At 37.5% G+C, this 17,795-nt stretch overlaps 1 protein-coding gene across 10 annotated transcripts in view; it reads right to left on the bottom strand.

Annotated features, from left to right (window-relative positions):
• Positions 1-17,795, bottom strand: part of LOC136426006 (CUGBP Elav-like family member 4) — a 322,997-nt gene that overhangs the window by 19,480 nt on the left and 285,722 nt on the right. For all 10 annotated transcript variants that reach the window (XM_066414929.1, XM_066414933.1, XM_066414928.1 and 7 more), the window contains exons 5-7: positions 10,862-10,990; positions 1,990-2,069; positions 730-876 (exon numbers count right to left, since the gene is read on the bottom strand). In XM_066414929.1, coding sequence (XP_066271026.1) covers positions 730-876; positions 1,990-2,069; positions 10,862-10,990 — 356 coding nt within the window. The remainder of the gene's footprint in view (positions 1-729; positions 877-1,989; positions 2,070-10,861; positions 10,991-17,795) is intronic.

Here is a 17,795-nt window from a genome sequence, read left to right as displayed (position 1 = left end):
AACCTTATCTGCGCAGTTTGCATATGCACTGCAGGCTTCCTCTGACAACAGTGATCCTTCTTTCCCCGGAGTTACTGAAGCGAGAACGAGATAAGGACTTAACAACTGCCACAACTTCAGTACCAGGGACGTGTTGTCTGCACCACTATGGATGGCACAGCAGAGAACTATTGTCGCTTCTTACTTCTGCTGTCTTTATGTGCTTTAAATTTTATATCTCCTATCTCATTTGCCTCTTGTACTTCTCCCCTCCTGCACCCCTCTTCCTACGTAACAACTGCAACAACTTCAGTACCAGGGACAGCAGAGAAACCATTGTTACATCTTCCTCCTACTGTCTTAATGTGCTGTGATTGAATTTTCTATCCCACTTGCCTCTTTATTCTATAAAGACTTTTTTGTGAAATCAGAAGTGGTCTGTTCAGTTTTGTTATAGCTGATGTTCAATACATAAATCACAAACTTGATACAGCAACAAATTTCTCCACTCTGCTTGGGGTTAGCTGCCTGTTTTATTTCATATAATTTGGGGTAAGGAATTCAGTAGGACATGAAGAAGCCCAATATCTAACCACTTGGATTGTTGCAGTAATAAAGAAAGTAGTGCATCCAGAAAATCCACCAGGGAGCCCAAAATCTAATCAGTCTTTTGATATCACATACGAAATTTGACAATCCACCCCTAGCTTCTTGAACTATGCTACCATAACCTTAATAAAAACCACATACCTGTGCATATGCACCATAGGCTCCGAACTGTGATAGAGCCATGGGGTTGAACATGGCCATGGGGTTCAGCCCCATCTGCTGCATCTTACGCAGCTGACGCTCCTTGTCGGTGTCTGCAAACTTCACTACAATGCTAGAAGATGCTCCCTGGGTGGGCAAAGGAAGTCCATTAGTTTTACATTGATACTGTAAATGCATTTTAAGTTTGGGTGGTTTTAATTTTGCAGTAGGGAGAAAATTGAGAGTTTGCAGTGGTGTTAAGTTCGAGTTTGAGACTATAGTTGACAAGGGGGTAGGAAGGCAAAACATTTTGCAGTGGTTTTAAGTTTGGCGCAAAGAGCTAAAACTGCGAACATAAAACCACCGCTAATATTTCTGCACTTACAGTCGATAAAAGAAAAAAAATATAGCAGCATGTTCATTTCTTAGTTCTCAGATTTGAATATTCAGTGATGCTAAACTGGAATATCAACAGGAAAGTAGCCCATCAGTTTTACATTTGTTTGTTTTATTTAGATCTCCATTAGTGATACAGTCAATATGCACTATTCTTCCTGGAGTCCCTATACAAATAAATAAAATGAAACAAAAACTATACAATTGGTTAACTAAGAATTCAACAAAAACAAATGTGGTGAAATCATGTACATGGACAAGTGAAGCAACAAATAGAATCTAGCAGTCTGTTAGGCCACATCATTTTAAATGACTTGGGTCAGGGATTGCCGCTACCTACCACATGCAAAGTGAACACTCTAGCACCAGGCCATTGCAGTGGTCTAGTAGTGTCTATACCTCTATATGGTCTACATGTGCTGAGTGCTAAGCAGAGAAAGCAACATGTACCATTTTTAAAGTCTTTGTTATGACTCCACTGAACCCACTACCTATCACATGCAGGTCAAGCACTCTATCCAGTCTACAATTGTGACAATTCTGGCCCGTTTCTTCACAGTTCAGCTGCAGAACTTCTAGATTTAAGAACACCACCTTATATATAATTACCTTTCAGCTTAGAGTTACTGAATGAATTGTACTTCTTGACTCATACTTCTTGACTCGAGTGTACAGTTTTTAAATGTAGTGTTGAGTTATTGTAAAAACTGTATGAGCTATTGAATGAATTCTAATGAATTTTAAGACATATTTTGTCTCATACCCCAATTCAGCCAAGAAAGGCTGCAATGGCATGTGTATGCACTTGTTTGCAAATAAACCAGTCACCATGTTTTTTACTACAAGGAATGATGTTGTACTTACAGGCATGGTCTGACTCCCATGCAGGTTGTTAATGGCGGCCTGCGCTTCTGCATGAGAGCTGTACTTGACAAAGGCACAGCCTGAAATAAAAGGAAGAAATCCTTTAGTACATACAAAGAAATACCCTGGAGATGCTGGACCACAGGGTTGGGGGTTCAAATCCCATAGTGTGAAATAAAACACACAAAACCTTTAATACATAACTTTATTGCACAACAATTGTACAAGGTACAAAATATGGCATTCACTGGTACATAGATAACATTCTATTAGGCTAATCAGTCTATCTTATACAATATGGTGTAGTAGTATGGGATGACAATGGGATTTTACAATCATTGGAAGAGTTTAATACATATGTATATAGACACAAAAACACACAAAAACCTTTAGTATATTCGGAAACATGACAGAGACACTGATTCACGTGGTTGTGGGTTTGAGTGTAAGCCTGTTATTCCAACTAAGTCCCCAAACCACTAAACAAATTCCCAAAGTTATGTTGGGACAATTCAACTGATCCAAATGAGGCGATGCATGTGAACAGAACTTGACAAAGGCACAGCATGAAATAAAGGAAAACACACAAAACCTTTAGTGCACAGAGAGTCAATGACCACAAAAAACATGTTAATGTCATACGCATGTCTATACTTGACAAAAGCATAGCCTGAAATAAAAGGAAAACACACAAAATCTTTATTGTACCGAGAAAAACGACAGAAAGACTACCTCGCAAGGTCGCAGACCACAAAAATAAATGTCATACGCATGCCTAAACTTTACTGGCACATACCAAATAATCCAAAAGATGTGAACCATCGATCAACCTATCCAAAGCAATATACAGAATGTATGCATTGTAAGAGCTATGGGCTTTCTTTAAGCATCTTTACTGCACATAAGTCTGTATCAATATTACAGTGGTGGTGTTCTAACTGATAAAAGTTTCAATACCATGAATACATATCTGGGTTGACATTTTACAGATTAACACTCTAGAACCATTATATATACCACAGAAGTACCTTGCACTGTAAAAGTGACTCTCGTAAAGTTTTAGAGAGCAGACCATCTCTGCTGTGAGCACAATTTGGACATACAATATAAGTTGGGGCAGTTGTTTTGTGGTTTTGGGACTTAGTTTAAATAATATGCTGGAATTCAAACCCACAGCCCTGTGGTTCAAACCACTACACACCATTAATCAAAGCACCATTGAGCTAGTCTTTGAAAAAATGTTTCTGAGACACAAATGATGTATCAAAATCAATCAAGAACACAAAAAAATGCAAAACACAACACTTCTTTTCTGACAGAACTCTCAAAGTACTGGATTTTGTTGATATCATTTTTTGCAACTTCAGACAAATCATCTCAATGCTGCCCTTGTTCTAGTTGAAAACAACAGCTAATTTTTATTTAGATTATCTCAAATCTATTACTTCATTCATTACTTTACCACTATTGGCAGATCTGACATGTAAAATCAAACCTTAAATCAACTATTCAATTTTAGTAAACAGACTGATCAGCCAGGTTGTATAGAAATCATTTCCAGTAAATCCATGAGACTCGAACTCTCGTTTATTCCCCGAGCATCAAAACTGCTCTACCTCACTGACTGTTGATACCACAGTTTTTACTGTACTGTTTTGTGGATGAACGTTGAGCCATTAACGTAACTCAACTGCTCTAACTATTAAGTTGTTGAAATTGTTTATGTATGAGGGGAACTTGAATCAGCGCCTTATTCTAATCTGATCGTGCAATGTTATTTTAAACTCGTAATGTTATAGTCAATGTTTACATAGTGAATTTTACAGATCATGAGCCCTTTGTGAATTATGACGCACTTCATGTGCATTTTTCTATGAAATTGTCACATGCAAAGTCATGAGAAATAAAACTGAATCTGAATCAGTCAAATATCAAGGCAAAGGTTATTAATGTAGTAAATTACAGCGGATTGCAGTGGGCCACTGGGAATTATGTTGAGAGGTTTTCACAAATATATTGCTGACAAAAAAAACCTACAGCTATCAAAACGTGTTCTGCTCTAATTATTTTTATTGGTAGTCAGGGAAGTTGACACCTGAATAAGGCTAGATTCTAGGACAAGTTCTTTGCGTCTTTCTGCAGTGTAGGGGAAAGTGAGTTCTGGGATGGGAGCCAGCTATGCAGTCTTTTCATCATCTTTGCTAGATATCCAATCTGTTCTGTTTCACAGTCTTCATTCCCTACATTTATTTCTAAAATCAGAAGTGGTCTGTACTGTTTTGTTCTAGCTAACGTACATGGCCATCTTCAAGGACAAGTTCTTTGTGTCTTTCTGCTGTGCCTGGGAGAAATGTCAGTTCTGGGATGGGAGCCAGCTATGCAGCCTTCTCATCATCCTAGACTGATATCCAATCTGTTTTCCCAGTCTCATAAGATGCTTAGCTGGCAGGCACTGTGGCTTATCTCCAGTTTAATTTCTGGAGTCTTCAGAAACTCCCCTCCTGCACCCCTCTTCCTGCCTAACAACTGCTACAACTTCAGTACCAGGGACAGCAGCTTTGCTGTTTTCACTATCATGAATGGCACAGCAAAGAACTATTGTCACTTCATCCTCTTACTGTCCTAATGAGCTGTGATTAAATTTTCTATACCATTTGCTTATTTTTCTAACCCCCCTCCTGCACCCCTTGTACTACTGTTCCTACTTTTCATGTATATCTTCACACATTTTCCTCTACATTGATGCATTGCTAGCATCAAATTTTTGAACTGCTATTGGTAATTTCGTCTCGATGATACATCTTCACCAAATGTTTTCTTGCACTTTAATTTCATCATTCACTCCCTTTGATTCCAGCTCCATATTTCTCTCAAAGTAGATCAATAGATCAAGTTTTACGAGCACTACCATATACCAATTGAAGATTGGTATCATTGCCTGCTACTGGATCGTGTCATATATTGAAATGAATTTGCGTCAGAACCATACCTTATCATTGCTTTTGGAACAATGCAAATGGCAAAATAAATTACAGGTGCAACTTTTACCCTGTATGTGTCATAATTCCATTAACACCTAGTGTAGCTCATATTGTTTTACATTGCTGTCCAAAGATTGTTCATGATACAATGTGTAGCATTTTGTATTTAGATATAATCTGGTGGTATTGTTCTGAGTGCACAGTTGACATATGAAATGTATTGCACCATATCAATTGGTGCCAGAGTGATATAACATCATATCAATATCCACAGACCTTTTGAAAAGGTATACTTAGGTGTGAATTATTGCATTTTCGCAAGGTAATGTTGCAAAGTGCATACATTGCACTTATACATAACAAAATCAATATCACCATAATTCCTCATAATTGAGACATACAGCACTTATATGGAATAAAGAGAGCAACCAAATGCTGCATCAAAAAATAATTAGTCGATCGACGTTCCGAAAACTGGAAAGAATCCAAAATATATGCTTCATACTGTAAAAAAGGGGAAATGTTTGCAATGCTTTTATTTTCGTGATTTTTCTGGTAGCCTCTTCACTGCAACTTTAAAACCACCCCTAAGGCCACACCAATTTAATTTCTTGGTTAATGGATTTAAAAAATTTTTTTAACCAAGGACATCCTTAAAACAGAAGGCTGGGGTGAAAACTTGCACCTGACCCTGTTTACTCCCTGAAACTGTGTGCACCAAAGTACACATTTTCCTCTGAGATTCTCTTTTCATGTTGATTTTCCAACAAGCAATTTTTAAAAAAATCTGTCAACCAAGAAATTAAATTGGTGTGGCCTAACACACCATTTTCTCCCTACCGAGTAATTAATTCCCTGCAAACATATCTCCTTTTACAGTATATTCTCTCTATGCTACAGTATACTACTACTCTATGCTGTAGTATACACATATAGCTGAAACAGAGATATGTGCTAACTTTAACTTTGTCTGCTGTAACCATGGCTGTCTCCAGGACCCGTCCTTCCGTCCCTGGACGGAAATTTGCTTGTTGGGACGGAAAAAATTCAACCTCCTCCGTCCCAAAGATATCAATTTCATGAGATAAAACTGATGAAAATGTATTTTTTTAAGCTTAAAATGACAAATTCAACAATGAAAATTAAAAAATCGGCTCCCGTGCAATGAGTGGGACAGAAACAAATTTAAAGCTGGAGACAGCCCTGCTGTAACACTTAATCCATAGGTCTACATAGACCATGTAGAGCTTGGAATGAAAACGAAAAATCAAGTCCACGGTTTATCTAAAAGATAAATCATGAGCGATGTTTATGACAGTCTAATACTCTTCATCAGATTTTGACGTATCACCAATTCCATGTCTCAAGGATGGTTCTGTTCAAATCAGACAATATTTCCCACCTAATTCCATGTATTGGCCAATATGAAACGGCTCTAATTTATTACCCCACCTCTGTTTGACACAGGATAGCAGTTATCAAACTTCAACGTGTCCGGAAATTGATTACCCATACCCGGACTTTTTCCACATCGAAACACTTTCGATGAAAACGTCTATCTGGAAATTGAAATTACTAAGTCTGTCTCATTATTATCCTGTTCCATAAAATCAATTCTCTGTATATCGGAGCGACGCAATCGCCGGTTGCTTGGCACGTTTTCTGATTCACTGCTTCGTACGCGGGTAAATTGGACAGGCTCGGAGTAATGAATATCAACACTATGGTCGGGTGGCTGGAGAAATGAAGTGTCTAAATAAAGTACGGCACGAGCCAGTTCTTTTTAATTATGGACTCACGGCTGCTATTCTAATATGAGATCCCTAAAAATTCTCTCCCTCCTATAAGAAGATCTGTGAAGTCCAAGGTAACATCTCTAAACCGGCACCTGGCCAGGCAGTTTGCGGGAATGAAAAGATGATATAACAGACACCAAAGCTTATACAAAGTGTATTACTAAGAAAAATTAGCTATGAGTATAATTTCTGTATATTCTTGATACACTTTTAAGATTGTTCGTTCTTGCAAACAGCTTGGTCGGTTTGGAAATGTGTCCCCTAGCTTAAGAAAGGACAGCATTGAAACAAGATTCTTCCAGGTGTCTGATTTGTATTCTGTTGTATTCTGATTGGTCCAGAGATAACACTTTTGACCTTGTGAATTTTGACCTACTTTGGATCAATTGAAATTCTGTTCCATGCTTGGACTAAAAAGGATAATCCCTGGTTTTATTCCATTAAGAGTAATGACAACATAACAGTTGTAATGTATATGAAGTGGGATTTGTTTCAATTAAGCATTTTGACGGCCCTTCTTTGTTTGATTGCAGAAAGTTTACAAGGCTGAGAAATATTTGACGTTATGATGAATTATTCATCGAGTCATTCTATTAACCTTTTGTTGATGCGGCCGAAAAGAAATTTGTCACCGCGATTAATTTCATTAAAACGTAATAATATTGAATTGTCATTTTATATAGGTCAGTGACTGTTAGGGCAAATCAATAAAGTCCCGGTCACAGATTGTCGCAGTGGACTGTCGACAGCAAAGGTTGCAACTCCACAAGGAGGTAGACTGAAGTCACAAGTGTATACATACTACAGTAGGGTCATCTTCCAGTGCGTCACGGAAATTGGGAAAAAATCGGCTTTAATTTCACATTTTTCTGTTGGGAATTCTCTGCAATTATCGCAGCAGAACTGGATCAATGGTTGCTTAATCCCCCCTTATTCCATTGTGGTACGGTCCCCGCATAGGCATGTCACACAGGGGATGGTTGGCTGAGAAGGGTTGTCATGGCAACAACTCTCACTTGATTGACAGGTGGTTCAGGCAAGAAACTTGTGGTAACTTTGAATGTGATCAAAGCTGTACTCTTTCCAATACATGTTTTTTCTTTTTTAAAACTTGATATCCCTGAACTGGGTTGTCATGGTAACAACTCTCTCTTGATTGACAGGTGGTTTAGACAAGGAAATTGAGTCTTTTAATGGGAAAAATGCTGGGCCATTTCAAGTACATTTTCAGCTTCATTTGGTTGAAGATTGACATACTGTAGGTATTCATGAGGTAAAAAGCAAATGAAAAGTGAAGATTATTCTTAGACAAGTTGTTACAACACAATGACCGATTCAAATACTGAAATATCCCGGAAAGTTAGAAATTCCTTTGCGTTGAAATTTACAGGTAACATACAGCTTCATAACTTTGATACTGTCATACCTATTGCAAAACATTGTAAAATGGCCTACATTGCACGATGGCACTGTGCATGTACAGTAGAGTATGTTTTGTGCCCACTGGGCATCTTATAACATTTCTTAGATGTAATTACTCGAGAGGAGGGAAACAGGATGCCCAGTCCATTTCACAAGAAATTAAATTTTGTAGCCTTGGGTGAAAAAGGCGTCTGTCTCAAAGAAAAGCCATTCAAAAATTTGGCAGCATCCTATCTGATCCAGACGTATCGGACACATATGACTTCGAGCAAAATATGTTAATAGTTGGTTTGGCAGTATGTTCCAGTTTTGCCAATAGCCTGTCCAGCAAGATTTATAGCTATAGCTTGTGGCCATAGTTCATTCAAAGGTTCCTCTGGTAACTGCATATTACATACTTCCTGTAGGAATGGGTAAAAGGACTGATGAAAAATGATATTCTAGGACCAGAAGACTTAAGAAAAAAGGTGAATTTTAAAGAGAATTATCAATGCAGTATCAATAATCTCTGAGTTATGCACTCTTCAGATATCCAGGTGTTCAAGACATTCTTTGGAAGACCTAGATGATATAATTTTTCATGATGTTGTGGTCTTTGGGTACCCTAAGGAATTATAAGAGTTGACATCATAAATTTGAAGTAATAAGGAATAATGATTAACTCTGGAACTGACAGACTGATTCTTTCAGGTTTGCTAAGAGCAGATTTCTTTATGTATTGACATATACATGTATGAATTATACATCAATTCTTACACCAATACATCATCATCCCAGCCTTCATTTTTAGGATAGAGGTGGATGCATACATATCACAGTGTTGTCAGAAAAACTTTATTGGAATCATCTTGATAAGTACATGAACTAGGGATGTCTCCAGGACCTGTCCCCCAAACTCAGTATTGAGACAAAAAATGTGCTATTTGGACGGAAAAAATATTCACCCTCTTTGTCCAAACTTCATGACATAAAATGAAAATGTAATTTGGTAAACTAAAGATGACAGATTCTGTCATGAAAATGAACAACATGGGCTCCCAAACATTGAGCAGGACGGAAAAACGTGTTTTGAAAGGAAAGGAACTCCGACAAACGTACTAGCTAGCAAGGTGGTCAGGCCGTTCCCAAGTGAAAACCCGAAATCTCTTTGTGCCAAGTAGCCGACAAACAAGTTGTAAAACGGGGGTGTCAGGATCATATCTTGTAGCGATGAATGGGTAACACCCTTGGGTGGTCTCAACATCGATACAACCTCCAGACCTAAATCCAAATCATTCTTAGCGCACAGTTTGCGGCAGAAGCACACCAATCTTTTGCTCCAATCTTTTTGCTCCACCAATCTTTGCTCCGAAGTTTTTAGCAAAAGCACACCCATCTTTTGCTTCAAAGTTTAAGCTTGAAACAGCCCTGTTATGAACCGAAACCGTGAGAATGATATTTCTGAATCTGGCCATTAAACTGGAGGATGTATTCCCCCATGCCATGTTCCCACCAGTGAAAATTGTCCCGACAACAAGTATTGATCACTCTACAGTCCGTCACCCAGACGTAAAGCCTGTCCAGCGCTCCTGGGACCACTGTTGGCGCTTAATGCCTTCCCTTTGGCTTCCTTAAAAAGGGAATGCCCAGAGGCTGATAAGTGGTACAGTACTTTGTCACTGTAATGTTTTAGCCAGCCTCCAACATCCATCATCTACAGAAGGCCGTGCATTATACTTGGGCTTGCACCAGCTTTAATGGCATGAGGTGTAAGAGAGGCATTGAGAGCCCTTCAACACCACTTATAGTGCAGTCTATCTAAGATAGCCCTTTCTAGAAGGATGGCAAAGATTCTCTTTACTCTTTCATTGTCTTTCCTTGGTACTGAAATAGCTATTATAGATTTTGTTCTTGCATTTCTCTTACATTGAATACTTTTTGGTGATGAAATTTTGCCACAAGTTTTCTATTCACCTTCATCTTGCATTACATCTTTTTCTATGTTAATAAAAGGCCATCTATTCCACTTATAGTATATGTTATCTGTGACAGGTCTTTCTTGAAATATGACAAAGTATGGCTTTAATCTTCCAGTATCTTTCCATGGTGCTAAAATGGATGCTGCAAGTTTGGCACTTACATTTATCTTTCATGAACACTTTTACGCTGTTTGAAAGGCTTTAACTCCTTTCATAGTACATGCTATTTGTGATGGATCTTTTAAGAAAGTTTCCTTTACAGTTTGAGTAACTTTCCCTGGTGCTGACATGGTTCTTACATATTTTGTTATTGCTTTTATCTTACATTATATATATACTTTTCATGTTTGATCAAAGGACTAAAATCTATCTTATGATACTTCTATTTGTGATGGATCCTTTTAGAAACATTTTCCTTCTAGAAAGAATTATTCTTTTGGTGCTGAATTTGCTAGTACAAGTTTTGTACTTATTTTTATCTTATATATATATTTTCTGTTGATCAAAGGCTTTACTTGGCTATTTGTTTATAGTACTTACTATTCTTATAGGCCTGTCTGTTTGGCATTAAAAGTCTTTTTCCCAAAAGAAAATCCTAGCATCTGTCCTTGGTGCTGAAAAATGTTGCATCTGTTATAAGCATATCTTTATAACAAAGATATGCCTTCTGATATTGATTAAATAGATTATAAAGATGAGAAGATGCTAGACTGACCTTTACTTTGTCCGTCAGGACCCCTCAGAATGGTACATTCCTCTATCGTTCCGAACGGGTCAAATAACCTTCTCACATCTTCTTCTGTTTGCTGTTTTCCGAGCATGCCCACAAACAACTTCCGGTCCTCTGTTGGCACAAAACAAAAGACACACATTAAAATCAAGGCAAATACTCAATAGCTTGTTTGGCTGTACAAGAATTCTAATTCTGTTATTGTATACAGATCAAAGATGAGATATTGCAACATCAAGGTGTTTCACACGACCAAGAAAACCATCGTGCATCAATTCTCATAAGTCTGAGTACTCTAAGACCATCACATGAAACAAAAACAGTAAATTTAAACAGATGTACTATTCATCATTGGTAATATCGAAGGTTTGCACACTTCACATAGCCAGATGTTCTTGAAATAAAATGAAAAAGACCTTGATAACATTGTTTTGTTTATGTAGTGGTCTTAGAGTACTGGGCGAAATTATGAAAGTTGAAGTAACTGGCAAACTCAGGGAAATCTCTATGACTCCTGTGAATAGAAACTTCATTGATTGTTTTCTCATTACAACACAACTAATAAACATATAAAACATCATACTGAAAACATGACAATACATTAGGAAATTATATTTAAACAGAATCAGACAATACCAAGAAAGAACAATGTCTGCATGAAAATTCAACAATGTCAATCAATTGAAAAGATCTGAAATAAATTCTGTAATGTAAACGTATTTGTCCATTTCTTGGTATTTCTAAAATTGGTAAAACACAACATGACAGTACATGCAAAAATATTCATGGAAAAATCAGTACAACAATGCAAAATAAATCTGTAGAAAACATCAGCAATGTCAAAAAGTTAAAAATATCCGAAAAACATCCTGTAATGTAAATGTATCGATCGTCCAATGATATAGATATACAGACTGAAATGTTTGTAACTTGGCAAGAAGTCAGGTGGGTGTGGCCCTTTTCAATTATAGATGAGGGGTCATCTGACTCCACCCAACAAGGCCATAAAAGTCATATACTGATGACATCAAAGGCACCATTAGGCCACACCAATTTCATTGGTTCGTTCTTGGATTTTTGAAAAAAATGCTTAAAGGTGAAGGTTAGATATACTGGTTAGAAGATGTGCAGTAACAATTATAATTACTGAAGCAATTTGATAAAATTTCATCCAGTTGCTTGACTAATTGTACCCTTGGAAATGCTTGATTGGAGTTTCAACATGAAAAAAGTCTGAGGGGAAAGTTTTTAAGTTGGTGCACACAGTTTCAGGTAGTGAATAGATTAAGTTGCAAGTTTTTCTCCCAGCCTTATGTTTCTGTATTGTTCTCTTACTTGCTCTAAAATGTCAGGGAAGTAACAAATTGAATCAGTGTGGTACATGTATTAAATGAGGCATGTCAGAACATGCGAATATAATGATAAAGATCAGTCACAAATGTAATCATCCTAATACATTTCATAAAAGTCTGCATTGAGAAAAGCTCTTTAAAAAATTGTCCTTGTCACAAAATATCTTTTCATCGCTGATTTTGATATGTACCAAGATATTAGGATAATGAAATTAGGACAAGTACTATGTCCAGTATAGTTTCAGATATTGTATAGCTGATATCATTATGCATATATACAAGTACATACTATGTTATTTGTATTGTTTGTTGTGTACATGTATATATCAACCCTTTAAAAAGTATGATCTACAGGAACATCCTAATTCAGACTCAGTTCTTTACGCTCTATGCTACAAAACCTTAAACTAATATAGAGCGAGCGTTATTTTATTACAATTGACAGACGGTAATGATTTATTCATAAGTTGACCTTCAGTTTTACCACATGTGCAGGTCGTCTGTTATCCATGTCAATATCTTCAATACACCTAATTATGATTAATAAGTTGATTGCACAATCTGGGAAGTGATGTCCTTTTTGGCCTTGGTGTTTTGACGTATGATATTGAAACAGAACCCATAGAACCTTGAGATGACATTTCTCTGATTCAATACAGATGTTTATCATCAGGACTGAATTATTATCACAGACAATACAGAAAGAGCAACCAAGAAACAATAGAATGTTGACATTTTCAAATCCTAATAAAAAGTTGGAGGATCTCCAAATGATCATGTTATGTTAAATAGAAAAAATTGCATTCTCTTGCTTATTTGATTCATATCATGATCTGATTTTTTATTATCATCACATGCTAAAGTTACAAACACGCCCATTTTTGTACGCACATACACATATGCACACACACACACACACACACACACACGTTTCAGCATTAACATAATCAAAGAAATTCTGCAAAAAGTTAAGAAAAAAAATTGCAACCAAAAGATGTTCACAGCTTGGTAGCAATCAGCAATAAAAACAGCATCCCACTGATTTTCAGTACTGTCTTCCCGAGTCACTCTTTGCAAACTGGGATTGTAAACAACAATTGGAATAACAAGATTATCTTCCATTGAACCTATCATCTATGTAGAGTCTACCAGTAGCTCTGTAAAATGATTGTCTGCTATACCTAGATCATATTGTTAACTTGAAGCATGGGCACTAGCTAGGGGATCCCGTTATTGTGGGTACCAGAAGCATGCAGTATTAATAAGACTGAATATCTACTACACCCATGTTACTAGCTTCTCTGTAAGATGAACCTGTAATTGCAGATATCACTTTCTGGGGCAATGTCCTTTTCAAATGCTAGTTTCAATAGCCGTAAGGCTATAGCCTGCTAAATAGCAACGTTGTGACATATAGGCAATCTCAAACCAAAAGTCCCATTGGAAATATCACCGTATTTTGATGAAAACATCGTTGGCTCGAGTTCAAGTGCATCAGTAACAGACGTGTCCCAGAAGACTTCTCTCTCTATGCCATACATTATGGGATACGAGTGTACATGTACCAATTCTAATGTTGAAGTTTCACAATGATGACGATAACTTACAGAATCCTCTCCCCTATGACATAAACCTTTTATCATGCAGACATCTTCAATAAAGCAGCGCCATGATTAATAGTGTCTCAAGTTTGAGCTAAAGGCTAGTTACCGTAGACGTATTTGTCTGGGGGGCACCGGTGTCTTGTATTGGAAGTGGAATCTATAGAAAAGAGCACAGTTGTGTGACAATAGTCGATAGACTGTTTTCACATGACGTCATCAGGGGACATCAACATAGAGGAGGACACAGCTATCTGCATTTCAGTGAATTCTTGCTAAAGTGTGGGGCTGCACTACTATAGATGATTTGTGCAGCCAGGCAGTGCATAGTGAGTGGGAAGTGCGAGATCAATGTGACCATAACACGATTTGAAGCGGCCTTGCGTGGGGGAGGCCTGTGAACACGACCTTGCACACGCACGGTGCACAGATTTAACAGATGACCAATGCCTATGTGGCTGTGTGGGCAAATCATGTGAGAGTGCATTTGTTTCACTTCTGCTTACATCTTGATGTCTCAGCCACAATATGTGCCAAAATTGAAGAGAAAGGAAACCAATATCCAAGGCAAAATGTCTTGTTCTAATTTTTGATAAAGAATAAAGGCAAAATGATATCAATATTGCTAGTGCACACTGAATACTTTTCTTCAGTTAAGATTTACACTCCAAGAGGAGCCAACATCAGACAGTCAAGGCAATATGTTGATATCCTAAGAGCAATTAATCTATCGATAAACTTTACTTTACATAGACCTACAACTGTGGACAACAGACGGGACTTACAGAATAATGTAAATTCAGTTTGAATTTGCTGTGTTTTAGGTTTGCAGTGAAGCAAAAGTGAGGGGGAGGGGGCATGCAGAAGACTGAATATGTTTGCATTAAACCATTGTTAATATTTTGTGATTTACAGTGAATTACAGTCAGTGTATCACTTATTACTTGGCTAGTCAATGTTGTTCATTACCAGAAGAGGGGCAGTTAATCTCAAATAGTACCAGTGGAAATATTTTGTGATATGCATTAAATACCAATCAGTGTTTATTCTCAAATATTCTAAAGTTTGCTAGACAGTGCAACAACATGCTACTTTACTGAAGTTAAAAAAAGTTTTCTGTTACTATTACGTAGTTGCTGTGTGACGTACAGCCTTGGCTAGTCAATGTTGTTCATTACCAGTAGAGGGGCTGTTAATCTCAAATGGCTCCAGACGTCTGGCCGTTCCAATAAACAGGACGCAGCGATCAAAGCAGCAACTCCCATTTGCCACCCGATGGAACGTGTTGATTGGTAAATAAAGTCACCGCTTCTAAAGAATAGCCGTCCATTTTCTTTGACCTTGGTCGCAGTTTTATCGGCTTCGCCCACGGACGTCCCGCGGGTGCGAAGTTAACCTGTACGCGGCCTGTTTCAGGAATCCGATATAAATCTGTAATTAGATCTTGCGTAGGAGGTGAGCATTTTTGATGTTTGCACCTTCTACCTGCTACATAAGTACTGTAAACAGTCCTAATATTTAGAGAGAAACGACTTCAATGTATGTCCTAGTAACTACAGAGAAGAGCACTACAATCCCTGGTTATTCTCCTTTGATAGTTTTCAATCTACATCTTAGTTGGTGTAAGAGGTGAGCATTTTTGATGTTTGCACCTTCTGCTTGCTACATAAGTACTGTAAACAGTCATTTTATTTAGAGAGAAACGACTTGATAATGTAGACGTCCTAGTAACTACAGAGGAAAGCACTACTGTAACAATCCCTGGTTATTCTCCTTTGATAGGTTTCGATCTACATGTTGGTTGGTGTAAGAGGTAAGCATCTCTGATGTTTGCAACTTCTGCCTGCTACATAATTACTGTAAACAGTCATTCTATTTAGAGAGAAATGATTTCAATGTACATCATAGCTTGAATGAAGTTCTAAACAGGAACTATACGGCTACAGTGTCTTTTCTGAAGACGTGAATGTGTATGGTTGACTAGAGGTTGTCCACTCTTATTTGCCTTCAATGTATGTCATAGTAACTACATTTTTTATATATTTATCCTTTGAAATAGTCTACAATATTCATGTTAGCTATTTTGTGAAATCCACCCTGTATGTCCAAAAATCTTAACTTTATGACACGAAAAATTATTTGTAAGTTACAAAAAAATCACAGATTTTACACCAAAAATTAACAACATCGGCTTCTAAATTCCAATTGAATCAAAATTCAACATGATTTGCTTTTCATTTGCAACGCCCAAACTATCAATCAAAATACAATAGACAAAACTCCCCCCTCCCCCAAGAAAGATCGGAATGGACAAAAATATACACCTACAGACAGCCGTGCCCTGCCCCCCCCCAATCAATGAATATTCCCCACGGTAGAACCATCCCTAATAAAAGATGCAGCATGTTGATAGGACATCTAAAATAAGCACATAGGGTTAGCGACCTGCACGACCTGTGACCTTTGTCTGTTTTGCACGAGATATTAAAGCGCTATCTCTCGGCCCATCTTCAATAATGGTAAATCTTCGTGATGGATGACCAAATTTGGTAAAAATTGTTTCAAAAATGACAAAGGAAGCTTTCAGAGGCTCTTTCAGAGGTCCACATATTACAGAAAAATAAGACCAACCGTCATTGACAAAAAGAGCCATGATTTCTACTGACGTAAAATTTATTTTGTATTTCTATTTTGTATTCTGTATTTGACTGTTTCAAAATCACTGCACTTTTTGTTGCATCAATAGTGCTTCTTTTGACATATTATTTAGGTACAGTCTAAAAGATGTCTACTGATACACTACTTAATCTATATAGATTTTTTGATTTTCATTAAAAAAACATTCCTCTTAAACTCTGATCAAAGTCCAACTTAATTTTTCTGTACATTTTTCAAGTCTCAAGAAAGAAAAAAGGCACTGAGAAAATTGATGTTTAAAACTTCCAAGCAGCATTAAGCTTGAAGTTTGTACAATCCAATTGCAGTAGATCTAAAAACGGAAGCGTCATTTCGGCTGTACTTCTGACAGATCCACAGGTTGCATGCTGTAAGAGGAAACATGCACGGCAAAAGCACTATTTGAAATTCAATAATTAAATCAGCCAGGATTTAGGCGGCATATTGGAAACTGTTAATTAGTCCCTTCATAACGCTGATTTTATTGTATTTCAGACGCCAACATGAAACTTGGCGTGCCAAGGGAGGAAAGCAGCTTTGATTAGACGCGAAGTGAGACAATGTAACCATCGGAATCCGAAATAACGCGTCCTGTTGAGGGAGATATGGCTCAGCAAACTATCGGAATATTGACGGGTCCGACCATGTTAGAGATTTTGTCATGTACAACCACCCATTAATCAATAAATTAATTAAAAAGAACCTATTGTACCTTTAGCCCATATTGCCCCTATTTTTGTAAGTAGGAAATTAAAAGATTGCAAAAGAGCTTACTCAGTTGAATCCACCCCGTCTACACTCATCCCTCAGCTAACCGACGGCCATTTGTTTTCATAAAGGAGTCGAGAAAATATTCATAAAGTGAGGCAAAATTGTACGGGATTCCAATAACATCAATAATCTTCATACCTATATCCTGGTGGATTCTGGTAAGGCTAATTCATTTTCCAGCGATTCAATGCCACCTCAGCAAAGGTCTGACTAAGGCAATTATCAGGGATGCCAAGTTATGGATTTTGAAAATCTGCGTCAGATCATGTTGTTATTCATGTTAGTCTTCAATAACTGGCTGGAAATGACTTTTGTCATATCAGGGGTGTGTGTAGCAGTGGAGTGATTTGCAACCTTGACCAAAATATTGGAAGGGGGGGCAACAGTTTATATGACAGACTTTTTGAAGTTAGTTAAAGCCCTTACTGCACCAGATGGTGCATAGGGCATCACCCATCTCCGTTTCAGTAGCCCTTGGGCCACACAACTTTGTGCAATCACTACAGCAGGGGGCTAGTC

This window comes from Branchiostoma lanceolatum, chromosome 19 (assembly GCF_035083965.1).
Source record: "Branchiostoma lanceolatum isolate klBraLanc5 chromosome 19, klBraLanc5.hap2, whole genome shotgun sequence".
NCBI lineage: Eukaryota > Metazoa > Chordata > Leptocardii > Amphioxiformes > Branchiostomatidae > Branchiostoma > Branchiostoma lanceolatum.
This window is presented reverse-complemented; position numbering and strand designations above follow the sequence as displayed.